The sequence below is a fragment of the Platalea leucorodia genome, assembly GCF_965183815.1.
Source record: "Platalea leucorodia genome assembly, chromosome: 21".
NCBI lineage: Eukaryota > Metazoa > Chordata > Aves > Pelecaniformes > Threskiornithidae > Platalea > Platalea leucorodia.
The window spans coordinates 4017999-4044389 of NC_138843.1; the positions used below are offsets into that span (position 1 = coordinate 4017999).

Consider the following 26391-nt stretch of genomic DNA (forward strand, 5'->3'; position numbering starts at 1 on the left):
GACCAGGGGGCTTCCCCCAGGCTGGGACCCCCCCCCCGTGATCCCCTGGGGCTGGAACCCCTGAGGTGGGACCCCAGGATCGGGCCCCCCCCCGGCTAGGACCCCTGGGTAGGGCCCCCCTCTGAGTGGGCACCCACGGGTGGGACGCCCATGGCTGGGACCCCCTCAGGGTGGGCACCTCCAGCCTGGCACCGCTGTGATGTCCCAGCGTGGGACCCCTGGGGTGGCACCCATGGGTGGGACCCCCAGGCCAGGACCTCCCCAGGGTGGGACCCCTGGGACCCCTCCAGGCTGGGACCCTGGGATTGGGACCCCCTCTAGGCTGGGGCCCCGGAGACACCCCTGGGCCAGGACCCCCTCAGGGTGGGCACCCCCAGGCTGGGACCCCCTAGGGCTGGGACCCCCAAGGTTGGGCCCCTGGGCTGGGACCTTTGGGTGACACTGGGGGGGGTCCCCCAGGCTGGGACCCTCGATGGAGGTGAGGGTGGGAGCCCAGCCTGGGGCAGGGGGACGGGGGTGGCCCGGAGGGGGCTGAGGCCTGGCACACTCGTGTCCGTGGTGGCGGTGGGCAGGGGGGGCCCACACTCGGGTGCCCCCAGCCCCTGGAGGCGCTGGACCTGGGCGAGCTGGTGGCCGCGCAGGCCAAGGGCGGGGGCCTCGTCCTCAGGCTGCGGGGCCGGGAGGTGACGCTGAAGGTGAGGGGCACCCCACGGGGGGGCACCGGGGGGCTGGGGGCACCGGGGGGTGTCGGGGGCACAGGGTAGCGGAGGGACACGGAGGCCACCAGGCAGGGCAGAAGGCGGGGCTGGGGGGGGACCCAGTGTCCTTGGTGGGGTGTTGGGGGACAGGGGGGGCTGGGGGACTGGGGATGTGGTGGGGGGCACGGGGGGGACACAGAAGGGGACGGGCAGGCATGGAGGGGCAGAGGGGACAGGGTCTGGGGGCTGAGCGGGACACAGGGGCACGGGGGGGGGCACAACAGCCAGGGCTGGGGGACACAGAGGGCAGAGGGGACAGGATTTGGGCACTGGGGGGCACTGGGGGACACAGGGCGCAGGATTTGGGGATGGGGGGCACTGGGGGACACAGGGGGCAGGATTTGGGGACGGGGGGCACTGGGGGACACAGGGCGCAGGATTTGGGGATGGGGGGCACTGGGGGACACAGGGCGCAGGATGGGGGCACTGGGGGACACAGGGCGCAGGATTTGGGGACTGGGGGGGCATAGTGGGCAGGATTTGGGGATAGAGGGGGCAGAGGGGACAGGATTTGGGGACTGGCGGGACAGGGGGCACTGGGGGATGCAGGGGGCAGGATTTGGGGGTACAGGGGGTGCAGAAGCAGAGGGACAGGGTTATGGGGTGCAGGGGGCAGGCTTAGGGGGACGCGGAGGCTTGGGGGGGGCACAGTGGACCGGGTACGGGGACACAGAGGGTGCCAGGGACAGGCCACCCTCATGTCCCCCCGTCCCTGGCAGGCGGAGAGCCAGGAGGCGCAGGAGATGTGGCGGGGATTCATCCTGACCATGGTGGAGGTGGGCACGGGGCGCTGGCCCCGGGGGGTCCCGGTGGCGGTGACTCGGGGTCCCGGCGGCCGTGACCCCACCGTGCCCCCGCCGCAGATGAAGGTGCCCAGCGACCTGGCGCTGCTGCCCGGCCACCTCTTCCAGCTCTCGGAGGCCCTGCGCGAGGAGCGGGACCGCAGGGCCACCCCCGGGTCCCCCGCCACCCCCGGGTCCCCCGCCACCCCCAGCCCCTCCGAGCCACCACTGCCCCTGTGAGTCGGGTGGGTCGGGGGCTGTGGCGGGGGTCTCCATCCTCACTGGGATGCACTGGGGACCAGCATGGCTCGGGTGGCAAGGCTGGGGGTGGCCTGACTGTGGCTGGGGGTGACAGGGCAGGGCTGTCCCCAGGGTCCCCAGCTGCTTCTTCGAGGTGACGCGCTTGGAGGCCGAGCGGCTGCTGGAGCGGAGCGCGGGCGGGGGGAACATGGTGCTGCGCCCCGGGGGGCACGGCCGGGGGGTCTCCGTCACCACGCGCCAGGAGACCAACGGGTGAGCGGGGGTCACCGGTGCGGGGACAAGGGATGGGTGGCATCGTGGTGCGGGTCCCCTGGTGAGGGGTGTCCCCCTGGGCATGGGTCACTGTGTGAGGGGTGTCCCCCCAGGGCATGGGTCCCCACGCGAGGGGTGGTCCCAGGGTGAGGGTCCCTGTGCACGAGGTGGCTCCAGGGCATGGGTCCCCACGCGAGGGGTGGCATCAGGGTGCGTGTCCCCATACAAGGGGTGTCCCCAGAGCATGGGTCCCCATGCAAGAGGTGGCCCCAGGGCGCAGGTCCCGATATGAGGGGTGGCCCCAGGGTGCTGGTCCCTGTGGAAGGGGTGTCCCAGGTGCGTGGGTCCCCATGCGAGGGGTGTCCCCGGGGCGGGGGTCCCCATGCGAGGGGTGTCCCCGGGGCAGGGGTCCCCGTGCGAGGGGTGTCCCAGGTGCGTGGGTCCCCATGCGAGGGGTGTCCCTGGGGCGGGGGTCCCCGTGCGAGGGGTGTCCCAGGTGCGGGGGTCCCCGTGCGAGGGGTGTCCCCGGGGCGGGGGTCCCCGTGCGAGGGGTGTCCCAGGTGCGGGGGTCCCCGTGCGAGGGGTGTCCCTGGGGCGGGGGTCCCCGTGCGAGGGGTGTCCCCAGGGCGGGGGTCCCCGTGCAAGGGGTGTCCCCGGGGCAGGGGTCCCTGTGTGAGAGGGGCGGCAGCCCCCGCTGACGCAGCCCCCGCGGCAGCACGGTGCTGCTGAAGCACTACAAGGTGAACCGCGTGGAGCAGGGCTACGTCGTTGACGTGGACACGCCGGTGAGTGACATGGGACAGAGCTGGGCTGGCCCTGGGGACAGGGACCCCCCCAGGCACCCACCTGAGCCCCTGGGACAGGCCCCACAAGGGCTGGGACCCCCGGGCTGGGATTCAAGGGATTGGGACCCCCAGCAGCTGGGACACTTGGGGCCTGGGACCCACAAGGACTGGCACCCAAGGGACTGGCACACATGGGGTCTGACAACCCCAAGGCTGGGCCCCCCAAGGAGCTGGGACCCCCCCCAATACAAGGAACCCTGGGAACTGGGACCCCCAAAGGGACTGGGACCCCCAAAGGGCTGATGCCCAAGGGACTGGGACCCCTAAGGGCTGGGACCCCCAAGGATCTGGATGCCCCAAGGCTAGGATCCCTGGGAACTGGGACACCCCTAAGGGAGTGGGACCCAAGGGACTGGTACCCCGAAAGGACAGGGACCCCCAAAGGGCTGGGACCCAAAGGACTGGTACCCCTGAGGGACTGGGACTCCCCAAAGGGCTGCGACCCCCCCAGCACCCAGGAGCTGCGGGCAGGGAATGGGGGACTAACAGGGGGGACCCATGGCAGGGGGAGGCGTCCCCCAAGTGACACCGCGTCCCCCCCAGCATCACTGCTCCTCGCTGGCCGAGGTGGTGCAGTACTTCGTGGAGAGCAGCAAGGGCAGCCTGCAGCCCCTGCACCGGGAGTGCAGCCCGCGCCTCGGTGGGCACGGGGGGCTGCGGGGGGCCATGGGGGTTCGGGGGGGGTTTGGGGGGGTCTTGCAGGACGGTTTGGGGGTGTTGGGAGGAGTTATGGGTGGTGGAGGGCATCTGGAGGGGGTCTTTGGGGTGCTTGGGGATTGCTGGCGAGTTGCATGGGTGTTGGGGTGACTTGGGGTGCTGCAGGATGGTATGGGGGGGGGGCAGAGCTGCTGGGGTGCCGCAGGCTGGAGGTCTGGGGTGGCTTGGGGGTGTCAGGGGCAGGCAGAGGGTCCGTGATGCCCCCCATGCTCTGCTCCAGAGCTCGTGGAGCCGGATGGTGAGAGCGGGGAGGTGACGCGGGGGGGGTGGGAGCCCCCCCCGGCTGCCCCCACACCCCAGCCCCGTGGCCTCAGTGCGCTGAAGCCAGCCCTGAGCCCCCATCGTCGCCCTGCGCTGCAGCCCCCGGGGGGGCCCGGGGGACCCCCCCCATTTGGCACCATCCAGGAGGAGCAGACCTACACGAACGAGGAAGGTGAGGCCAGTTGGGCTTGGGGAAACTGAGGCAGGGAGGGGCACCCCCATGCTCACCCCTGCCCCTCTCCATAGGTGAGCGAGACCCCCAGAGGCCGGCGCCCCGTCCTGCCCCCCGCCGCGCCCTGCTGCCGCCCCACGACCACGGTGAGGGGGGGTCCGGATGCCTGGGTCCCACTGCTGGGGGGGGCACCGGGGGGTGGCAGGATCCTGTCCCCGGCTCTGGGGGGCAATGGGGACGAGCGGTGGAGCAGAGCGGTCCCTCTGGGGTCACTGGGGGGGGGGGGGGAAGGGGGGGGGGGCCAGACGCCGGGGTGCTCGGCCAGGCGGTCACCCCCCACCGCGGCACAGGCATGGCGGAGGAGCTCGCCAAGAAGCTGCAGCTGCGCCGAGCTCTCATCGAGGACTGATGGGTGCCAGCGCGGGGAGGGGGGGGCCCAGCTGCCCCCCACTTTGTGCCAGGAACCAGCTGGGGCAGCAGTGCCCCCCCCCCCCCCCAGCCAAGCTGCCCCCAGCCCCCCCCGGCCCAGGCACCCCCCAGGGCTGGGGTGGCACTGGGGAAGGGGGTGCAGGCGGCACAGCCCGGGGAGGGGGCCAGCAATGGATCCCCCAACCCGCATATTTGGGGGGGCACCACCCCAGGCGCCACCCCAATAAAGACACTGCCCTGCTCAGCCCCGTCCCGGCTCCTCGCGCCGCAAGGGTGGCACCGGGACCCCCACCCCCCCCGAACCCCCCTTCCCCACCTCGGGCTGGTGCCACCCGGCGCCCCGTGCCCCAGCCACGGCCGCGTCACACCTACATCCCAATTTATTCTTCAGGCCAGAAGCAGCTCTCGATGGCGAGGGGCGATGTGCCCAGCCCGGTGCCAGTGATGGGGGGGGTGGCACGGAGTTGGGGGGGGGGTCTGCTGGCGGGGCCATGGGTGCTGGTGCACCCCAGCCCTGCCAGTGCAGCGTATGGGTGGGGGGGTGGATTTGGGGAGGGGGTAGGAGTACATTCAGTGCTCTTGCCTGGGGGGTGCCCGCGGTGGGGGCGGGCACGGCGCTAGGGCAGGCTGGCGTTGGAGCTGCTGGCCGTGCTGTTGCGTTTCTGGAGGCATTTCACCGCGCTGGGCACCTGCAGGCCCGAGGAGACGTGGAAGCTGCCGCACCAGACCTGCGGGCACAGGAGCACGGCTGGGCTGGCGGGGAGGGCTGGCACGGGGATGGGGAGGGGCTGAACCCCACCGCCGGCAGCCCCGGAGGAGCTGCCCAGCCCTGCCTGCCCCTTACCGTGAAGGCAGGCAGCACTGGCTGTGTGAACTTGGCCTTGAAGGTGTGGAGCAGCTGCTTGGTCCTGGCGTTGTAGAAGGACAGGAACCCTGTGGGCACAGGGTGGGGGCACCGGGGGGGTCACAGGTGAGCACAGAGCTTGCAGACCCCCAGCACAGTGCCTGTGGTGGTGGCAGTGCCCATGGTGGACATGCTGGTGCCCATGCTGGTGGTGATGCCCATACTGGACATGCTGGTGCCCATGGTGGTGGCAATGCCCACACTGGTGGCGATGCCCACGGTGGTGGCAGTCCCTGCGCCCACCCCCGGCACTGCCCCATCCCACACCCACCTTCATGGAAGTTGCAGTAGACGCCGATGCAGTCGGGCACGGGCACGTCCAGCACCTTGGCCTTGTTGGCGTGCTTGGCGCTGAAGCTGACCTGCAGCCAGTTGTTGAGGTGGAGGCACCAGGAGGCCGAGGTCTTGCCCAGCTGATCGAACTTGCCCAGGCTGCGATATGCCACCCCCACGCCGAAAGCTTTGCTGTCCCGGTCGTACCGCACCTCCCAGTAGTGGTCGTCCCCATCGATCAGCGTGTCACCTGTGGGCACGGGGCATGGCTCTGCCTGGTGCACCCACGGGGTGCCCCGTCCTGTCCCCAGCCCCGCCAGGTCCCTCTGGGTGCCCCATGCCCATCTACATCACACCATGCCTCCCCTCCATGCCCCCATCCCCTCCCGCACCCCTGGGTGCCTGCAGGGTCCCCACCAGCACCCACTGGGTGCCCCCGGCTCTCACCTAGAACCGTGTAGGACTCGGCAGTGAAGCGATCTCTGCCCCCGCGCCCCGAGGGCATCCTCTTGGGCGACTGCACCACCCTAGGACAGATGGACACCAGCAAGGAGGGCTGGGTTGGCATTACCCGGGGCGGGGGCAATGCTGCGGTGACAAGGGGAGGTGACATTACCTGGCAGGAGAGTTGGCAGGTGAGGCCGTCCTGCCCTTGCCGTCCTTCTCGCGCGCCTTGACATCCTGCACCTTGCCACCCGTGGCGTCCCACTCCACACTGAGCTCCTCTACCCGCAGGTTCTGGTGGCACGTGCTGGCGTCCAGCCGAAACATGAACGCTGGGGACAGCCACTGTCAGCGCGTCCCCCCTCCCTCGCCTGGTGCCAAGGGGTTGCGGACCCCTGGCACGCTTGGGAAGGGGCAGCATGGGGTGGCACGGGGGGTGACGGGTGCCCTGCCACCCCCCCGGTACCCACCTCTTGTTTCCAAAGTGACCGGCTCGGAGAACTCGCCCGCCACAGCCTTGTTACATGCCCGTACCCGAAAATTCATGTACTTCATGTCAAACTTCAGCCCTGTGGGTACAGCAGGGTCACAAAGCGGGGCACAGGGCGGGCACTGTGGCACCCATGTCCCCTACAAAGCCTGGCACTGCCACCCAGCCCCCTGGGACAGCCCCTGACTCCTGCCACCCGCATGTTTGGGGCTGGTTTCGTGCCCGTGCCCATGCCCTCACCGGAGAGGGTGTACTCGGTGCCCTTGATGCCCTCGACCACCATCCAGGGCTGGTCCTCCTTGGCGCGGGGCGGCCCCTCGAAGTTGGTCTTGCGGTACTCCAGCACGTAGTGGTCGATCTTGCTGTCCTCGTCGGGCATCCTCCAGGCCAGCGTCACACAGTTATCGGCCACCAGCGACTCCGCCAGGTCGATCTCGGGGGTGCTGGGCACTGCCCGCGGGAGCAGCCATGCCAGTGTCCCCCCACCGCTGGAGCCCCGCTGCCAGCCGGGGTGTCCCCAGCATCCCCAGGCACCCCTGGGGCACCCATAGGTCCCATGGGCTCAGCACCTCAGAGACCCCAGGCGTGGTGCCCGTAGGACCCATGGGCACAGCACCCTAGGGACCCCACGTGTGGCATCCCAGAGACCCCGCTGCACCCCTAGGCACAGCATCCAACCCCCCTCATCCCGCCGCCCCTGGCACCTTCTCGCCGCTCTGGCTGGGGTACCGCAGGGTGCCCCAGGCCTGGCACCCCCCACCTCCTCACCCCATCCCCTGGCCCCCAGAGGACCCCTTAAACCCTGGACCCCCACCCTTGCGCTGTCCCCTTGCCAGGCTGGCACAGCCCTCCGTGCCCCCGCCACTGCCCTTCCCTCGCACTGGGAGAATCCCACCCGCTGTGCCCTGTCCCCCTCGTGTCCCCGTGTCCCTGTCACCCACTGCCTGGGGGCGGTACCTGGCAGGAAGGCGAGGGCCTGGAGCAGGCGGCGTTCCTGGGCAAAATCCACCATCAGGTGGCTCATGTTGTCGCTCACCTTGGCCTTGAGCGAGAGGCGGAAGGCGGGTGCCATCGTCACGCTGCACGGGGGACACGGGGACGAGGGTCAGCGGAGCCGGGAGTCAGACACCCACCCAGCCCTGACTGCTCCCCCCCTGCCCTGCGTGGCCGTGGGGAGGTGGGGAGGGTGGGCAGAGCCGCCCCAGCACCCACGGGGCCACCCACCGCCGGGCCCTGGCTGGGAGGAGGGTGGGGGTTAGTGGGACTGGGGGGCACGGGGGTGCCGTACCTATCCTTGATCTGTTTGGCAGCCTTGCGAGCGCAGAGGAAAAGAGGAGGAAACAAAAAAGCAGGTGAGACAGCAGTGCCAGGAGCCAGCGCAGTACAGCGTGCCGGGACCCCCACTCCGGTGCCAGCGTGGCAGAGCGTGCCCATGTCCCCACTGCGGTACCCAGCAGCTCAGCAACCCTGCATCCCTGCCGCGGTACCCCATGGCACAGCATCCCTGCAACCCTGCCGCGGTACCCCATGGCACAGCATCCCTGCATCCCTGCCGCGGTACCCCATGGCACAGCATCCCTGCCATGGTACCCCAGCATCCCCACTGCACCATCCTCATGGCACAGCACCCCATACACCCACCGCTGCCCCCCGTGTCCCTTTGTCTCGGGAGAAAGGGGACCCCGGGCAGCTCTGGGCAGGTGGGGATCACCCCGGGGGGTCTCCGTGCTCCCACCCAGCCCCGCAGCAGGCACAGCCAGCCCAGCGTTGCCTCAGTGCCCAGCGCAGAAAGAGAGGAGGGTGCCCACCCGGGGTGAGCGCAGCCCTGGGGTGGCATCGACCGCCGGCAAGGGGGGGTCAGGACACCCCCAGCATGGGGGGGCAGCTGGAGGGGGACATCCCCCCGCGCCGGCGGGGACGAACCTGGGGGAAGTCGTGGTGGTTGGCCGTCCCCAGGGCCTGGTTGGCCGCCTCCAGCAGCTCCTCCGAGCTCTCCAGGGCCTTGGCGCACGCCGCCAGCTGGGCCTGGCGTGGGAAGGGGAGAGGGGCAGCGGTGGGCGAGGGTGCCGGTGGGTGGGGGGACACGCAGGGCGGGCGCTGACCTGCAGCTCGTAGGTGCGGCTGGCGCGGTCCTGCTTGATCTTCATCAGCATCTCGTCCTTCAGCTCGTCCAGCAGCGCGTACAGCGACTGGAACTCCCCCTCCAGGTCCTCCTGCGCCCGCGACGAGTTGGCCTGGTCACAACGCCCGGGTGTCAGCGGGGTGTCACCCCCGCCGGCTGCGGGACCCCCACTGTGCCAGGGCGGGGTGGGGGTCCCCAGGGGGAGGGCAGGGACCCCAGTACCTCCACATTCTGCATCATCTGCTTGAGGGAGTAGATGAAGTTCTGGATCTCCTCATTCTTCACGGCCAGGGTGGTGATGATCTTCCGCAGAGCCTCCTGCCCGGCCCCCCCGGCCCGCGGTCAGTGCCCCCCGGCCCCCCCCGGCCCCTCCGTGTCCCCCGTCCCTCGGCTCCTGTCCCCGCCGGGCCCAGGCGTGCCAGGCGCCGCGGGGACCCAGCCGTGGCCGGGGCTCTGCCGGCATGGCGGGAGCGGGATGACTTGGCAAGTGTGTGTGTGTGCGTGAGAGCAGCGAGGGCAGCAAGGGGGGACACCCTGCACCCCTCCTGCACCCCTCCCTCCTCCCTCCATCCCTCCTGCACCCCTCCCTCCTCCCCCCATCCCTCCTGCACTCCTCCATCCCTCCTGCACCCTTCCCTCCATCCCTCCTGCACCCCTCCATCCCTCCTGCACCCCTCCCTTCATCCCTCCTGCACCCCTCCCTCCTCCATCCCTTCTTCTTTCCCTCCTGCACCCCTCCATCCCTCCTGCACCCCTCCCTCCTGCACCCCTCCCTCCTCCCTCCCTCCTTTGCCATCCCGAACCCCTGCATCCCTCCTTCCTCCATCCCTGCATCGCCTCCAACCCCTCTTCCTTCATCCCTCCTTCTCCACCTCTCTGTTCCTCCTCCCTCCATCCCTCCATCCCCTCTTTCCTCCATCCCTCCATCCCCTCTTCCTCCATCCCTCCCTCTCCCTCCCTCCCTCCCTCCTCCCTGCTTCCTCCATCCCTCCATCCCCTCTTCCTCCATCCCTCCCTCTCCCTCCCTCCCTCCCTCCTCCCTGCTTCCTCCATCCCTCCATCCCCCTTCTCCATCCTCCCTCCCCCCTCCCTCCATCCCTCCATCCCGCTCACTCCATCCCCCCTCTCCCTCCCTCCCTCCCTCCCTCCCTCGCCCCGGGCCCGGCCCGGCCCCACCTGGTCGCCCATACCGGGCCGGCCCCGCCGCCGCTCGGCCCCGCCGACACCAACAAAGGGGGAGCGGCGCCCCCCGCCCCGCCCCGCCCCGCCCCTCCCGGCCGCGGGGCACGACGGGAAACGTAGTCCCGCCCTGGGCGCCTCCCCGCGGCATGCTGGGAGATGTAGTCGGGGTAGGGGGCTGAGACCCCCTCCTCCCAGGAACATGGCCCCCCCGGAGAGGGAGACCTGCTGGCACCCTCCCACAGCAGCACCCCCGGGGAAGCGGGACCCCCGCCCTCCCAGCTCTCCCCGCGACCCCGTGCTGGCCCCCCCAGCCCGCCCCGGGGTCAGGACGTGTCCCCCTCCGCGGGGGCTGGCAGGGGTCCCCGGGTGGCACGTCCCCGCCGCTGGGGCCGGGCTGGAGTCGACCCGGGACCCCTCGCCCGGGGTGGGGCCCGAGGAGGTGCCATCTCCTGCCCTCGCTCCAGATGATGTCCCCCATCCCCGTCCCCATCCCTGTCCCTATCCCTGTCCCACATCCCGGTCCCCATCCCTGTCCCCATCCCCGTTCCCATCCCTGTCCCACATCCCCATCCCATCACTGTCCCCCATTCTTGTCCCCCATCCCTGTCCCCATCCCTGTCCCACATCTCTGTCCCCATCCTTGTCCCCATCCCTGTCCCATTCCTGTCCCCATCCCTGCCCCACATCCCTGTCCCCATCTCCATCCCATCCTCGTCCCATCCCTGTCCCCATCTCCATCCCATCCCTGTCTCCCATCCCTGTCCCCCATCCCTGTCCCCATCTCCATCCCATCCCTGTCCCCATCCCTGTCCCACATCCCTGTCCCAATCCCTGTCCCCCATCCCTGTCCGACATCCCTGTCCCCATCTCCATCCCATCCCTGTCCCCATCCCTGTCCCCCATCCCTGTCCCCATCCCTGTCCCCATCTCCATCCCACCCCTGTCCCCATCCCTGTCCCCGTCCCCATCCCCGTTGCCCTCCCCTGGCCTGCGCAGCGCGGTGGCAGGAAGCCGTGGCGTCACAGCGAGTCAGTCTGGGTGACGAGAGGCCCGGAGGCTTCGGGGACAGCAGCATTGTGGGGGACAAGGACAGCTTGGGGACAGGGACCCCTTGGGGACGCAGCCCCCAGAGCGGGGTGGCTGGGCTGGCGCTGGCGTGGGGATGTGGAGGCTCAGGGTCCTCATCCCCCTCCTTGGCGGTGAGTGGGGGGCAGGGCTGGCTGGGGGGACAGAGGGGACAGTGCCTGCATCCCTATGGCCAGGCTGTGGGGTTGGGGACGGGCCGTTTGGGGGACACCGAGGGGGCACGGGGCTCAGGCTGGCCCCTGCGTGATGGCCAGGGCGGGGGGGCTGCTGGGGACACCCGTCCTGAGGGGGGACCAGAGAGGGGTTGGGGACACAGAGGGAGGGACAGACATGGGGACAGGATGGGGATGGGTGGGTCGACAGAGGTGGGTGACATGGCTGTGGTGGGGGGACAGGACGGAGGCAGCGGGGATGGAGGTGGGGACACAGGGAGGGGACAGGATGGGGTTAGATAGCATGTGTGGGGACAGGATGAGGACAGGGTGGGGGGACAGGGTGGGGACAGAGGGATGCGCAGGGTGGTGTGCGACCGGAGGCAGTGGTGAGGGAGGACAAGCAGGCAGCAAACACGGCTCCCAGTCCCTGGGGTGGCCCAGTACCCTCAGCCCCATGGGCGGCCCTGGGGACCGCCGGGGTGGCGGGTGGCAGCCCCCCGTGACCCCGACGCTGTTCCCAGCAGCGGGCGCCCTGCGGGTGAGCCAGGATCCAGGCGAGGTGCGGGTGACGGTGGGCGGCGGGGTGGCCCTGGGGTGCCGGGTGCTGGCGGCCGAGCCCTGGGACCTGCTGCGGCTCGAGTGGGTGAAGGACACGGGGCGCGGGGTGCTGTGTGCCGCCCGCCTGCGCCCCGCCGCCCCCGCCGCCCCCGCCACCCCCGCCACCCCTGCTCCCTGCACCCCCCGCCTCCGCCTGGCCTGGGACCCCCCCCGTGCCACCCTCAGCCTCCGCCAGGCGCAGAGGGACGACGCCGGGCGCTACCTCTGCCGGGTGACCCTTGAGATCCCCCACCACAGCACGGCCACCGGCAACGGCACCCTGCTCAGCGTCGGCACAGGTACCCGGGGGGGACCGTAGTGGGGTCCCTGGGACACGGCATCAGGGGCCCTGGGAGGTGGCGTCACCCTGGGGGTCGATGGGGTCCACGGAGGGAGACGCCCAGAGGGTTCGGGATGGCCACAGTGCAAGAGGGATGGGGACAGGGACAGGGATGGGGACAGGGACAGGGATGGGGACAGGGACAGGGACAGGGGTGGGGACAGGGACAGGGATGGGGATGGGGACAGGGACAGGGGTGGGGACCCCCTGACTCTGCTTTCCCCGCGCCAGCAGCAACTGACGGAGGACATCAGGCAGGTAAGTGCATCCCTGCTGTCCCCACTGTCCCCTCCATCCCTGCGCCCATGTGCCCGGGTGCCAGCGGTGCCGAGGGGGTGGCCCCAGCTCCGTGTGCTTGCAGGGCTGGTGTGGGGGCTGGCAGGGACCCTGGGGGGCATGGGCCTCCTCTTGGGGCTGGCACTCCTCGGCCACTGGCGCTGTCACAGGAACTCAGGTAACCCTGTCCCCAAATACCCCGTCCCCAAATACCCCGTCCTCATTTGCCCCTGTGCCTCTCTGCCCCGTGCCCATCCTACTCCAGGCCCAAATACCCCCAAGCCCCTCTCCCCCCCCACAATACCCCATGCCCACCTACCCTTGTACCCTGCCCCGTGCCCAAATAGCCCCGTGCCCGCCTGCCCCGCGTACCCCTGGGCCCGAATACCCCCCCGCCCGTACCGCCCCGCCCACCGCACCCTGCCTGCTCATCGGGGCTCACCCCAGGCACCTCCCGGGGCGGGGGCACCCAATGGGCTCCCCCAGAGGGTCCCCCGGCTGTGCCAGCCACCGCGCCGTGTCTCGGGGGACAGGGCTGGCCATGCCCGGCCCTGCACCCCTCCAGCACCCGCTGCCCCCCTAGACACGAGCATCTACATGAACGTGCAGCCCACCTCGGCGCGGGCCCCCGAGAAGCTCCTGCCACCCCCCAAGGTGATGGAGAAGAGCACGCACCAGGCGCGGCCGCAGCGGGCACGGGGCCCCCCTGCCGCCCCCCAGCCCTGAGAGGATCCGTGCCCCGGTTGTGCCGCCGGTGCCCGGCCGGGGGGTGCACCACCCCCCAGCTCTGCCTTTCTGCAGGAAAACCTCCTCAAAAAGGTGTTTCGCAGCATCCTGCCACCCCGCTCGCTCTCTTGTGTGCGGCGCCCGCGGCACCCACCCCACGCCATCCGGTGCCCCCCCGGCACACCCAGCCCGGCCTGCCGAGCGTGGGCAGCTGGTGCTCAGCGCCGGGGGCAGCGCCTGGCCGGGAGGCAGCAGGCTCCTGGGCCCCCCCACCTTCAGGGAAGCCGCTCTGCTGTCCTGTGGCCTCGTTTCGTGCCGGCACGCCAGGGCTGTGCCAACCGCGCAGAAAGCAACCGCTCCCCCTGGCATGGACCCCCCGGGGGGGGCAGCGCCATCGTCCTCCCCCCGCCGCACGGGCGAGCTTGTGTGCGGTTGATGGCGTGTGATCCCGAGCAGTGTCACCGCTACGCTTTGTCCCCGAGGCCAGGTCCTGCAGCGGAGGAAGTGGCTGCATCCGGACACCCCGCCTCGCCCGGACCCCTGGGCTCCTGGGGGGTGGGAGCGGGCACAGGGGCAGGAGCCCCCGTGGTGGGACCAGGATGGGACCGGTGGCAGGGCCACCACGTTGTCCTGCCCGAGGGTGTCGTGCCTTCCCCCAGAGGCACCACAGAGCTGAGCCCCAAGAGAGACCAGAGCATCGCCATGCCTACATGCAGCAGAGCACACAGCGAGCAGGGGGGCTGCACATCAGCTTTTAATGGGGGTGCTTCGCTGCGGGACCGGGGGGGCACAGCTGGGGGGTCCCCGGCAGCGCTGGGCTCACAGGGGCTGCACGGCCACGGGGTAGAGCAGGGAGAGGTGGCGGGCGCCACGGACGGGCAGCGCCCGCGCCGTGTAATGCCGCACAGCCTCGGGCACCGAGGCAAAGGCGGCCCCGGCGCGGCCGAGCACGAAGTGCTGCTCCCGTGTCCGCGTGAGCTTCACGTGCACGAAGCCATGGCTGCTCCTGCGGGCGGGGAGGGGAAACTGAGGCACGCGGCGCACGGCCTGGCCACCCTTGCGCATGCAGGTGCGCATCAACGTGGCTCACGGGGGAACACGCAAACACACGCCAGCACATGGATGCAAGCACCGTGCTCACAGCCCAGCCCCTTTGCCCGGGCACCCCCCCGTGACCACCCCACGCCTGGGGTGTCCCCAGGTCTGTCCCCGTGTCCCTGCCACCGGCCCCGTGCTCACCTGAGCGAGAGCGAGTAGTCATCGGGGCTGGTCTCGCAGTCCCGCACCAGGAAGCTGCCCTCGCGGCACAGCGCCAGCAGCGTCTCGGCGCCCGCCCGCCCGATGGGGCCGTGGTACCACCTGCACGGCAGCGTGCGTCACCCCGGCACGTGGCACCCCGGCCTGCGTCACCCCAGCACCTGGCAAGTGGCACCCCGCCACGCAGCACTGGGGCCCCAGGACCCATCTGCACCACGGGGCACCCTCCATGCCATGGGGCACCCTCCATGCCATGGGCACCATCCCCACCACTTGGACCCATCAGCAACGCAGGGCACCCTCTGCGGCATGAGGGCCCGTCCACCCCATGGGGACCTCTCTGTGCCATGGGGCACCTTCTGCATCATGGAGGCCAACTACGGCATGGGGCACCCATCCACGCCAAAGGGACCATCCATGCCGTGAGGACCCTCTATGCCATGGGCACCCATCCACGCCACTGGGCACCCTCCACCCCATGGGGACTCACCCATGCCATGGGGCACCCAGCCACATCAAAGGGACCCATCCATGCCATGGGGCACCCATCCATGCCAAAGGCACCAACCATGCCACGGGGCACCCTCCACCCCATGGGCACCCATCCACGCCATTGGGCACCCTCCACCCCATGGGGACTCACCCATGCCATGGGGCACCCATCCATGCCAAAGGGACCAACCATGCCACGGGGCACCCTCCACCCCATGGGCACCCATCCACGCCATTGGGCACCCTCCACCCCATGGGGACTCACCCACGCCATGGGGCACCCATCCATGGCAAAGGGACCAACCATGCCACGGGGCACCCTCCACATCATGGGGACCCAGCCATGCCATGGGGCACCCAACCACATCAAAGGGACCCATCCATGCCATGGGGCACCCAACACCACGGGGCCCCGTCCCCAGACTCACGCCTGCTTCTCCAGGGGCAGCGAGGTATCCACGTGCCTGGGGCTGGGGGGGCAGCCCGGCCGGGTGCCCGGGGGGGCCCGGGGGGGCCGCGGCGGCTGCCGGGACAGGCTGGGGGAGCGCTCGGGGCTCTCAAACTGCACTGCGGGGGCAAAGGGGGGGTGTCACCCCACCGCAGGGTCCCAGCACCCCTGCCTGCTGCTGGGGGGGATGTCCCCACCTCAGGAATGTCCCAGATGTCCCCACCACGGCTCTGCCTTGCCATGGTGTCCCATTGCACACCTAGGGTGGGACCCATGGGTGCTGGGGGATGCGGGGGACAGGAGTGGTCTGGGGTGATACCCATGGGTGCACGTGATGCTGGGGTCCCAGGGGTGCTATCCCTAGATGACAGGGGATGTTGGGGGCCCAGGGGTGGTAGGCAGGGGTGGTACCCATGGGTGCTGGGGGATGTGGGACTGGGGGACCCTGGGGTGGCACCCATGGGTGCTGGGGGATGCTGGAGCTGGAGGGGGTGGGGGACAAGAGTGGCACCTATGGGAGCTGAGGGACACGGGGCTGGGGAACCCCAGGGTGGCACCCATGGGTGCTGGGGGATGCTGTCACCTGCGAACGCCCGCGAGATGTGATCCTTCTTCCACTCCCAGGGCTGGTCGTACTCGTCGGCCGGGCGCTCGTCGTCGCGGGGCAGGCGGCTCTCCCGGGCAGCGGGCACCCCCGGGCCCTCCCCTGCCGTCTCCCACTCCTCGTAAGGGGTGTCGTAGAGTTGGGGTCCCCGCCGTGGCCTCGCCCGCCGGCCCTCGCCCTGCCGCGGGCACCCTGGGGACAGGGTGGCTGGGAGATGTGGCAAGGCTGGGACGGGCGGGAGGCTCCCTGGCCGCGGGACCCCCGCGGGGCTGGGTGCTGGGGGTCCCCAGGGTGTCACCCACCTGTGGCCTCGCCGGGGTCCTCGCAGCCACCCTCGGGCGCTGGGTCCTGCTCCCCCTCGAAGGGCTCCGAGTACTCACTCTCGCCGGGGCCCTGTGGGTGGGTGCCCTGGGTGGGACGGGACCCCCCGGCCCCCCCAGGTCCCCAGTCCCTGGGTCCCCTCCCCAGGACCCTGCAGGCTCCCCCGGGTCGCCGATACGGGTGTCCCCAGCCCTCTTCCCGCTCCCTCCCACCCTGTCCCTTTGTCCCCCGACCCCTTTCCCCTTCCCCCTCTCCCAGTGACCTCGCCACCCCCAGCCCTCCTCCCAGTTCCCTCTCCCAGTCACCCCAGTTCCTCCCGCGGATGCCCCCCGCCCCCTTGCTCTCCCCGGTTCCCGGGCCCCAGTCCCCTGCGGTCCCCCCGCTCCCCCTCGGCCCCCGTCCCCATCTCCCCCCGTCCCCTCTGTGCCCCCCGGGCCTCGCTCCCCAGCCTCCCCGCTCTCTCCCGGCCGCCCCACTCACGCCTCTCCGGTCCCCCCCCGGTTCCCGGTTCCCGCTCCCCGGTGCTCCCGGTGCCCCCCGGTGCCCTTCCCCAGCCCCCCCCGCTGCCCCACTGCACCCCCCCGGCTCCCTTCGCCGCCCTCCCCGGTGCCCGCGCTTCCCTCCGGCTCCTGCCCCGCTGCCCCCGCTGCCCCCGCTGCCCCCCGCTGCCCCCGCTGCCCCCCGCTGCCCCCCGGTGTCACCCCGCTGCCCCCCGCTGCCCCCCGCTCCTACCTGCTCCAGCCGGCGGGGGCCGCCCCCCGGCCCCGCGCCCCCCACCCGCACCAGCCGGTGCCGAGGGGAGGCAGCGGGGCCGCGGAGGGAAGCGCTGGGGGCAGCGGCGGGGGGGGCCCCGCTCCCGGTACCGGTACCGGTGGGGCGGCGCTCGCCGCCGCCGCTGTAGTCGGGCTGGGGCGGGCGGGGGGGGGAGCGCCGGGCCCCCCGGCCCAGGTACTCCCGGAGCCACTTGGCCATGGCGGGGCCGCCCGGCACCGGCACCGGCACCGGCACCGGGACCCCCCCCGCCGCCGCCGCCGCCGCCGCCGGGAGCCGCTTTGTGTCGCCGCCGAGCGCGGCGCCGACCGGAGCCCCCGGCCCCCCCCCCCGCGCCCGCCTCGCCGGGGGGGCACTGGGACGGGGGGGGGGGGCGAGATCCACGGGGGGGGTGTCGGGGGGGGGGGGCACCGGGAGGGCAGGGCTGAACCCCCCGCGGTGACGGGGGGCACCGGGACCCCCAAGTGACACCGGGCCGGGCCCCCCAGCGTGACAGCGGCAGAAAGGGGGGTCACCGGGACCCCCAGACACCGGCTATAGCCCCCCCCCCCCCGGGGTCCCTGGGGGGCCAGGGCACAGGGAAAGGGCTGGGGGGGGCCGAGCCCGGGGGCTTCGAGGGTCTGGGGGGGGAAGATGGAGCCCCCCATGCTGCAGGGCCACCCACACCCCCCGGGGGCTCGTCACGGGGGCAAGGGGGGCTCAGGGACCCCACCGGGGGGGCAGGAGGGCCGGGGACCCCCCCGCCATGCCCCCACTTGGCTCCTTGTATTGTCTCTTCCCAGAACAAAGGTCCCTCTCCCGGGATCCCGGCCTGCTGCCGGGGGGGGGCACATGTGCGGGAGCGGGACACGGCTGGGGGCACCGCGTGGCCACGGGCCCCCCCAGCTTTGCCGGCCCCCCCAGAGCGGCTCCTGACAGACCCCCTCCAACGCAACCCCCAGGGCCGAGCCCAACGGCCAGCATTAATATTTGAAGAGGCCAATTATGACGCACGCACGAGGAATGCTAATTGGGACGGGGGGAGCTGCCTCTTCTCCCCAGCTCTCCGAAACGCTCCCCGAAACGCTCCCCGAAACGCTCCCCGAGCCCCTGCCAGAGCCATTTGTGAGGCTCTGAGAGAGGGTTAATTAGCAAGAAGCTGCTCGTCAATTAGAGGTGGGTGCTTTGATAAGGAGAAAGTGAAGAGAGAGAGGTGAGAAGAGGAACAACCCCAGACCAAGCCCTGGCTGGGGCCGGTGGGCACCCCAGGGTGGGCACCCCCTCTGATGGGTGCGCGGACCCGTACCATCGGGGTGGGGGTCCTGGGGGCTGCCCCTGCCCAACCCACACGAGCAGGACCCACCACCCGCGTACAAATTCCTGCTCTGGAAGATGAAGAGGCAACTGGCTCTGACACATCCCATTTATTACCGGGTCGTGGCTGCCGGTTATCGAGCAAACCCGACAGCTCTCCGAACGGTGAGGAGGGGTTTGTCACCAACCTGCCGGGGACGGCCGGGGCGCGGGAGGACTCGGGCAGGGGAAGGAGGCTGTGGCAGCCCAGCCAGGACAGCCCCGTCCCCAGCATGGGGCCAGACGAGCCCCCCCCGTGCCCGTGCTGCAGAATGTGTCACCTCTAACGGCACAACAAGGGGGGGTTCAGGCTCGAAGGCGGGATCTGAGCCACCCAGGGCCAGAGAAGTGGTGCTGGTGGTTCTTCCCGCGGCAAAAGAGGGGTGCTGAGCTCCTGCCCCACAGGGACGCAGGGAAGGAAGGCCCTGAGGTCCCTTTATTGCCGCGGGAGGGTCGGTGAGTCACGTACCCGGGCCCAGACACGACCAGCGTGGGGGCGAGGGCAGCGGGCACCACCAGAATGGAGAAACGACACAGTCCCGGCCGGCCCCGGTGCTTCCGAACACATTGTGGGTACAGGGCTGGGATACGGGGTGCTCTGGGGCTGGCTGGGAGCGGGGTTTGGGCACAGCCAGCCCGGGACAGCGTCGGGGCTTTCCGCCGGCTGCAATGCAGCAGCGATGCCCTCCTCCGAGGAAGCCGTCTTCTTGACCAGCTCATCCGGGTTGGGTCTGCTGGTGGCGTTAGCCAGGGAGGGACGGACGCACACCCCGGGCCAGGCAGGTGAAGACACTGGGACTCCAGATGGCCTGGAAACCCCGCTGGGCCCGAGGGCCGTGACGCCAGCTCTGCGCTGGGGCTCTGGAGAGCAGCTGCTGTCGGCTGGGAGGGGGGAGCAGCCCGCCATCCCTGCTCTGGGCTGGCTCGGTCGCTCATCAGTCACTCGCGCTGTCCTCGCTGTCCGAATACGCCCCCAACAAGCCGAGAGAGGACGTGGTGCCCGTTGCTGTGGGTAACGAGCCTGGAAGCCGAGCAAGAGAGCAGACACCATCAAGTAAGGCCCTGCCCGTTGCCGGCAAACCCCGCCGGCTCGGCGCAACCAGCCGCGCAGAAACACGAGCCTGCCTCGCCGCTCCGGCGGCTCGCAGCTGGAGATAAGGCAGCCGGAGCCTGAGCGATGCCTCGTCCCCCAGCCTGAATCTCGATGAGGACAGCAAGGTTAAATTGGGTGGACAAGGAGACCCCGCACCCCCTCGGCTGGAGCCTCCTGCTTCCGCCTTGCGGCGATGGGAAGAAGCAGCAAGGTTGGCCCAAGGTCTGCAAAACCCCCTTCTCCCTCCGCAACCCCCTGGGAGATTTCAGCCACTGGAAAGGAAGAGGAGCCAGCTCTCGGCTTTGACCACGCAAGCTGCCAGCGTGAGGCAGCGTCACGGGCAGTGAGCCCCGAGTCCTTGGAAGATGGGCACCTCCTCCAGCGTAATTTGGCCGAACAGACCCCGCCAGCAGCCAGGAGCAGGTGGCTGGGGAAAGCGTATCAAAAACGGGGCAACTGCAAGAGCTGCCCTTCCCCGGGGATCCCCTGAGGGCAGCGGGACTTACTAAGCCAAAGGCTTAGGACCGATCAGCCCAGAATCATCAATTCATCAGCTCCTTCTCCAAATCCTCTGGCTTCCTGGGGCAGTGAGCTACGAGGTGCTGGGAAGCCTTTCTGCTTGTTTTCACCACTTCTTTAAAGCTTCCAAATTCCAACAGTTTGGCAGGTTTTAGAATCAGGCCAAAACCAAAGCAATTTTCTTGCTTTTCCATTCATATCTCACTGTTGTGACGGTTCCCAGCATCGTATCTGCTCGCCGAGATGCTGTTTTGAAGCTTCTGGCCCTGACAGTCTGTCTCCAAGGCCTTGGCTCACCGCCAAGGGCCAGGAAGGAACCTCTCCTCCATCAGGACATCTCCTGGAAACAGGGACAACCCTCCTGTTCTTACACCATCACGGCCCCATCTGTCCCACAACAAGGACTTGACCTGAAGAGCATTCAGGCTCTGAAGACGGAGCTAAACGCCACTTGGGTGCTGCCAGACCCCAGCTCAGGCCACCCCAGCCCCACGTGAGCAGTTACCGGTGTTGGCCGTGCTGCCTTGGTTCTCTGTCCCGTTACCCAGGGCAGGACCCGGCTTCTGCTTCCTCACTGTCACCAGCCCGGCCAGCTGGGGCTTGGTGTTCAATTTGCCCACGCTCCGCTCCCAGCTCTCAGTCTTCAGCTTCTTACTCTGGGGCTGAGGGTCCTGCAGAGTATAGCAGGGGCGTTAGGATGCTCCAGCCTTGGAGGGGAGGCAGAGGGATGGGGGAGAAGGAGGAGTGGTAAAAACAGCAGCACAAAGCACAAGAGACATGAGGATACTGTTCGGTGCGGCCAAGGCGGGTATTCTCCCCCCGCAGCGACTGGCACAAGCTAGACAAACAACAGGGGTATGGATCTAAATGGCTGCAAAACAGCCCTTGGAGACAAATGTCCCGCTGCCTGTGACAGTTGAATCCAGCCTCGTGCAGCCACACGCTGGCCCTGGGATGATGAGGAGCCAGATGCGTGCCGCAGGGCTGCACAACCTCTGCCAGCCAGGACCGCGTGCCTGCCGGTGGTCCAGCCACTGAATCAAACTCCCCCGGGCACGAGGATTAGTGCCGGGCCAGGGAACATCGCTCAGATTAACCCCAGCCTGGCTTAGAGACACGGCAGCTTTGATTCATCCAACCGGACAGAGGTCCCCGGAGACACGGATCGACATCGGAGAGCAGCAGTGCAGGGGCCTGTCTGTGGGGATAATCCCTCCCTTGCAAGTTGGGCACTGAAAGCTCTTTTGTTCTGCAAGTCTCCAACACGGACAAAACAGAACCAAAGGAGAGGCTGTCCCAGGCAGTGGTTTCATTGCTGTAATTTTCAGAGTGCTGAAATCGTGCCTGAAGCACGACCAAGGCATAGGCGAGCCCGTCCTTTTTGAGCTGAAAGGGAAGCCACGTCCTGAGCGAGGACGGGGGCAGCTCCCTCCCGGCCTTTGTCAGCAAACGTGGTCTAAAATCACCAACTGATCCCTGTCTCCTTTCAGCTCAGTGCACAGGGACACAGGCTTTCTAAGCTGCTCATGCGTGACAGGCATTAGGGCTCCAGCATCGCAGGGACCGAAGAGAAAACACGCGGCCCAGGACAGCGGATTGGGTCTGGGGGAAGAGATGCGGTGGGTGGAAGAGCCTCTGTCCCCGCTCACCTCCTGCAAGATGTCTGTAGGTTTAATTTTCGCTGCAGGCTTTGTCCGCGATTTCGCAGGCTCTTCGTCAGAGTCAGAGTCTACCAGCAGCCGCCGGTTCTGGGCCTGCTCCAGCATAGCTCTGCAAGGAGAGAGGCCGCGCGCGAAGGGTTAGAGCTGGCTCCGTTCCACCACTGTGCTGAGCGGCGCCGGCCGTGCACCGTGCCTGCGCCGTTTGCTGGAAGGGGAGCTGGAATTCAGCAGCAGTGCAATGGGATCCATCATCTCAGGTGCTTTTTAAGAAGTCATGTTCAAGCAGTGCCCGAAGGTTGATAGCACGGAGATCTGCAGCCTCAGCCAGGTGCAGAAATGCTCTCTCTACGCGACGACACTTCTCGGGGGGAGTCAGGCCCCTGCAGCAGCCCGGATCTCCCCACCAGATGGGCCAGTGATACCAAAACCCCTCCACCTCCACCTCCCTAAGCACTTTGCCACAACAAACTGTCCCCAACCTCCTCACAGCCTGCTCAGGACTACATCCCACCCACACAGCTCCTGCCAACTCAGGCCCCTCAGGCAGGGCCCTCTCTTAAACGCTCTTGGGGTGCTGAGGAACAAACAAGACACAACCCTGCCTGGCCAGGGCCAGCGTGGCTGATTTCACACGCCCGTGAATGCTTCCAGCCCACTCACTTCATCTCTTGCTCATCCTCCTCTTGCTCCTTGCGCTTCTGTTCCTCCTCGTACTCCTTGTACTGCTTCAGCATGGCCTCAAAGTCCACGTTTGCCTGGCGCTGGTTGAGTTCCTTCAGCTCCTGCAGGTTCTCCAGAACCTCCATCTCCAGCTTGGAGTCCTTGGTTCGGTTCTCCAGGACCTGGGTAACCAGAGGGAAGCTGGGCTTACGTGAGGTAGCAGAGCCTGCCAGCAATCTTGACGACAGGTTCCCCACCCAGTACAGGGCAGGAAGCACTAAGAGGATCATCATCATCCTCATTTTTGGGTCTTAATAGGAGAGGAAAAACTGGGGCAAGATGCAGCCTGTCACAAGTTCCAGCCCAGGAGGAAACCTCCTGAGGGCAGAGAGTTGGCTCCTGCCTGCCCAGAGCACAGCAATACCTCGGGAGCCTGAAGAACTAAACCAACGGTTACAAAGTCACCTGCTTCGCTGGGGAAAGCCAGCCAAGGTAGGAGAGAGGTTTTCCTCCTGCAGAGGAGGGCACATTCTTATACCTTCATGGGATTGTTGAGCTCTTCCTCTTCCCTCTCCTTCTGCATTCTTTTCTCCTCTTCCTCCAAGAGCTTCTCAGCTTGGAAGTTGCGAGTGGCACCGTGCTCCATGGTGTAGTCTGTGTTCTCAGGATCTGTCTAAAGAAGAAACAAGACAGCAAAATCATTGCACTGGGGCAATTCTGCCCCAGCCATCCTGTGGCTGCTTCCAGAGCCGCATGCAAACGTTTCCCAATTTCATTCACATCACAGAGCAGACAATCACCCACAGCCTTTTGTTCTGCTCCAGCTGACGTGCTGCAGCCCACAGATAGGCGAGACATTTCAGAACTACAAATGGCCATGAAAAGGGAAGATACACCAAAAAGCACAGGCTCAGACTAGGTCTTTGCTGGGACACCCCTTCCCCATGGGGTCAGCACCCAGTCATGTCCACAGACTGCACAGCCTCCCCAGAAAGCGAGAGCGCAGGAAATACAGAACATATTTCACCTTGAAAGTGATCTCTGCCAGGCAACGCGTGCACTTGATGTAGAAGCGGAAGATGGGAAGTCCCAGGTACACCTCATTCTGAACAGTCTCCTTACGGGCATTAAACTTCTTTCCCTTATAGATGTATTCACCACACGTCTTGCATCTAGAAAAGGAGAAAGAAAAGTCCGTAACACATCAAAAAAAGGGAACAAACAGACCAAGAAAAGTCTAAGTGATTTTCAAGCTGTGTTAGCCCAGGTTCTGAGCAATGGTTATTTTCTCCTTTGGAAATTCAATGCCTACTCTTCAAAGAATCCCCAAATCACCCACAGCATCTCTTCCCTCTCCCTCACCCCTTTCTTCTGGTCTGTGTCACCTTTAACGGCTGCTGGCAGCAGCTCCCCTGCAGCATATGGAAGCAAAACAATTCCTAAGCAAACTCATCTCTTCTACAGCTGTTTCCCCTCTTACCGCATGTTGAAGGGGGCCATGAGTCGCACCACATACTGTCGGTCCTTTGGGAGTTTGAGCTTTGGGATCTTAGCAGGATCGAAGTCCGGCGGGTAGTATTTCTACAGAGACAGAGCAGAGACGTGTGTGCGCTGGGCGCAGAGGCACCCAGAGGAGCGTGAACCATGGCAGGCGGGCTCCCCGTATCAGCCTAAGGCATCAGCTCCACACAGCAGGAGTCCCTACTAAACAAGTATGCTCTCAAGTGCCGAACACCCCATCCACTGCTCCCTGCCAGAGCCAGACACCGGGGCGTGTGTGTCTGTCTGTCTGTCTGTACGTCCTCGGCCCCAGGCCCCCCAGTTCTTGCATGATTTTAGGGTATAACCCTCTTGCCTCTGCCAGCCCCCTCTGAGCGCTGCCAGGAGCCCCAGCCTGGGGATCCCCACCCCAACCGCCCCCCTCCCAGCCCGAGAGTCCTCTCGGGGACCCCTCTTCCCCTCGGGGACCCCTCTCCCCCTCAGGGACCCCTCTCCCCCTCAGGGACCCCCCTAACCGACCAGGGAACTCCCCAGCACCCCCGGCCTGGGGACCAACCTCAGCGATCAGGGAACCCTCCCCAGGACCAGCCCGGCCTGGGGACCCCCACAGACCCTCGCCCCAACCGGGGAATCCCCCCCCCCAACTCACGTTCAACACCTTCCGCTCCGACATGGCTGCGGTCTCCCCCAACCACCGGTGCCACCCAACAGCTGCCCCCCGCACCGCTCCTCACTTCCGGGAAGTAACCCCGCCCTCCTCCGCCGCTCATTGGTGCGATGAGCCACAGCCCGGCTGTTCCTCGTCTGTTACTGGCTGCTTCTGCCGTCCGTCAGCGAGCTGCGCCCACCAAGAGTCCGCCGGTGCGCCGTGGCCTGAGGAAAGGTTCCGCCGGTTCTGTCCCAGAGCCCGGGGCGCTGCGGGGGCCGGGGGCGGCTCTGCCCCGGCCGGGGCTGCGGGGCCCTGGGGCGGTGCGGGGGTGCTGGAGCTGGAGCTGGAGCTCGGCTTCCTCAGAGCAAAGCGGGGTGTGTGCCCCGGGCAGGCCCTGCGCTCCAGTTACGGGTGTTCATCATGTGGGGAACGGGCTAAAAAAAGCCTATTTTATATAAAATATCCCCCCCCAGCTGCAGTGTTCCACCATCGTTCTGTGAGGCGTTTTCTGGTTAGTCTTTGGGGTGGGAAAAAATTAAATTAATTGTCCCTAAAGCACATATATTAGTGCTTTTTGGTGTTGTAGGTAGGCTCAGTGGGGAGCTTTCTGCTGAGGGCTCGGCCCTGCTTCCACGCAAAGGGAAACTCCGCTGCGCCTCTTTGCCGTTTTCCTGCTCGTGCTTTGGCGTTTCTTGCTTAAAACTCAGAATTCAGAGTCCTTCACTTATGGTTTATTGTTTTGAGCTTGTAGCTGATGGTTTCTTACTCAGTGGTTATAGTTTATTACTGTATTTTGTAAAAAATGAGCTGCGAGCTGTGAAAATTTCCTGCAGGGCTCTGTTCTGGAGGTCGGGAAGAAGTACAGAGGGGGGAAATCGGGGATTTTCCTCTCAAATGCCAGCACTGAATCCTATCCCTGAAGGAAAAAGCAGGGGGGACGCTGACAGCTCCTTAGTTTCTTGCCACATCACGGGCAGGAGCAGGAGCTGACGCTTCCCTACCACTGATCCGGTAATGGCTCCTCAGGTCATTAGACTCAGTCCTGGGTGTTGTGTGTATGCATTAATTAATAAATAATTGTTTTATTAATTCAATTTGTGTCCCTGTACCTTTGCACTCAGTAGAAAGTGCCTTGACGGGGTGCCCTGGGGAGGGGGTTACCCGCTGTGGGGCTCCCGGAGCGCCCCAAGGCTCCGGGGCCGCCGCAGGGAGGTCCTGGCAGGGGCCCTGGATGTGGGAGCGATGGCAGAGCGGGGCCTGGGCAGGAGGAACAGCCTCTCCTGGGTGACCCCCTGGCTCCAGCAGCCCGCTGGGAGATGCAGTTGGCCGGTCGGCCATTTCGCCAGGAGAGGTAGCCCTGTGGCGCGGGGCTGCCGGGGACACCGCTGGGCTCTGCCCGTCCTGCCGGGAGGAGTTGTCTCCGCCGTGGGCTGCCCTTGTTCTCTCACATCCCCTCCCCAGGTCCCCCTTGGTTCTCCGAGCCGCCTTCGGCCTCCCCAGGCCCATTGCAATGCCTGCCGAGATCCTCCCTGTGCCCTGGCACCCCCGGTACCCCCTGGCTCCCTCACAACCGTCCTTCATCCTTCTTCGTGTCCCACAACAATCCTTTTCCCCTCTAGGCCACCTGAGATATCTCCCAGTCCCTCCGTACTCTCCTCACAGCGTCCCCAAACCTCCTCGTGCCCCTGCACCATCCTTCCAGGCCCCTCACAACCCGCTCCCGGGCTCTCCTCGTGCCCCAGAGCTCCATCTGCCCTGCCCAGGACCCCTGCTTTGGCCCTTCAGCCCCCCAGGACCTCTGTGCCACACTTGTCCGCAGGTACCAGGTTGAGTTTGGGATCGTGGAACAGGAGACTGTCCGTTTTGAGGACAAAAAGGGGCCTTCTGGGCACAATCCTCCCATCTCAGTGCGAGGTGACGCTCGGCAAGAACTAGAGACGGCTGCTGAAAACATGGGGGAAAACCAGGGAACCGGTGAGGGCGATAGCTTGAGCAAAGCAGTGCACGTGAAG

The 26391-nt window shown here is 67.5% G+C and overlaps 3 protein-coding genes across 6 annotated transcripts; all 3 read right to left on the reverse strand.

The window, feature by feature from the left end:
• Nucleotides 1–5025: 5025 nt before the first annotated feature.
• FSD1 (fibronectin type III and SPRY domain containing 1) lies at nt 5026–9034 on the reverse strand (the record flags this gene model as incomplete). Of its 3 annotated transcripts, XM_082331512.1 has the most annotated exons (12): nt 8933–9034; nt 8691–8822; nt 8512–8613; nt 7877–7899; nt 7546–7667; nt 6829–7038; nt 6569–6667; nt 6271–6430; nt 6102–6181; nt 5653–5904; nt 5322–5410; nt 5026–5205 (listed from the first exon to the last, which is right to left on the reverse strand). In XM_082331512.1, the coding sequence occupies exons 1-12, from the start codon at nt 8948–8950 to the stop codon at nt 5095–5097; spliced, it is 1398 nt and encodes a 465-aa protein (XP_082187638.1). In that variant the 5' UTR covers nt 8951–9034. The 3 variants fall into 3 exon arrangements, with proteins under 3 accessions (XP_082187638.1, XP_082187637.1, XP_082187639.1); XM_082331511.1 differs by lacking the exon at nt 7877–7899 and having other exon boundaries at nt 6829–6968; XM_082331513.1 differs by lacking the exon at nt 5026–5205 and having other exon boundaries at nt 5318–5410; nt 5744–5904.
• A 4857-nt stretch (nt 9035–13891) lies between these two features.
• Nucleotides 13892–17166, reverse strand: SHD (Src homology 2 domain containing transforming protein D; the record flags this gene model as incomplete). Its single annotated transcript, XM_082330911.1, has 6 exons — nt 13892–14078; nt 14312–14431; nt 15250–15388; nt 15853–16065; nt 16176–16269; nt 16927–17166. 6 exons carry the CDS (start codon nt 17164–17166, stop codon nt 13892–13894), a joined length of 993 nt encoding a protein of 330 aa, XP_082187037.1.
• A 1220-nt stretch (nt 17167–18386) lies between these two features.
• On the reverse strand, nt 18387–24456 carry YJU2 (YJU2 splicing factor homolog). 2 transcript variants are annotated; one of them, XR_014230260.1, is made up of 9 exons: nt 24380–24456; nt 23711–23811; nt 23258–23402; nt 22769–22903; nt 22231–22412; nt 21559–21679; nt 20415–20580; nt 19897–20249; nt 19234–19318 (listed from the first exon to the last, which is right to left on the reverse strand). XR_014230260.1 is itself a non-coding variant. In XM_082330903.1 (8 exons), the coding sequence occupies exons 1-8, from the start codon at nt 24401–24403 to the stop codon at nt 19233–19235; spliced, it is 960 nt and encodes a 319-aa protein (XP_082187029.1). In that variant the 5' UTR covers nt 24404–24456; the 3' UTR covers nt 18387–19232. The 2 variants fall into 2 exon arrangements, 1 of the variants encoding a protein (XP_082187029.1); XM_082330903.1 differs by lacking the exon at nt 19897–20249 and having other exon boundaries at nt 18387–19318.
• Nucleotides 24457–26391: the final 1935 nt, after the last annotated feature.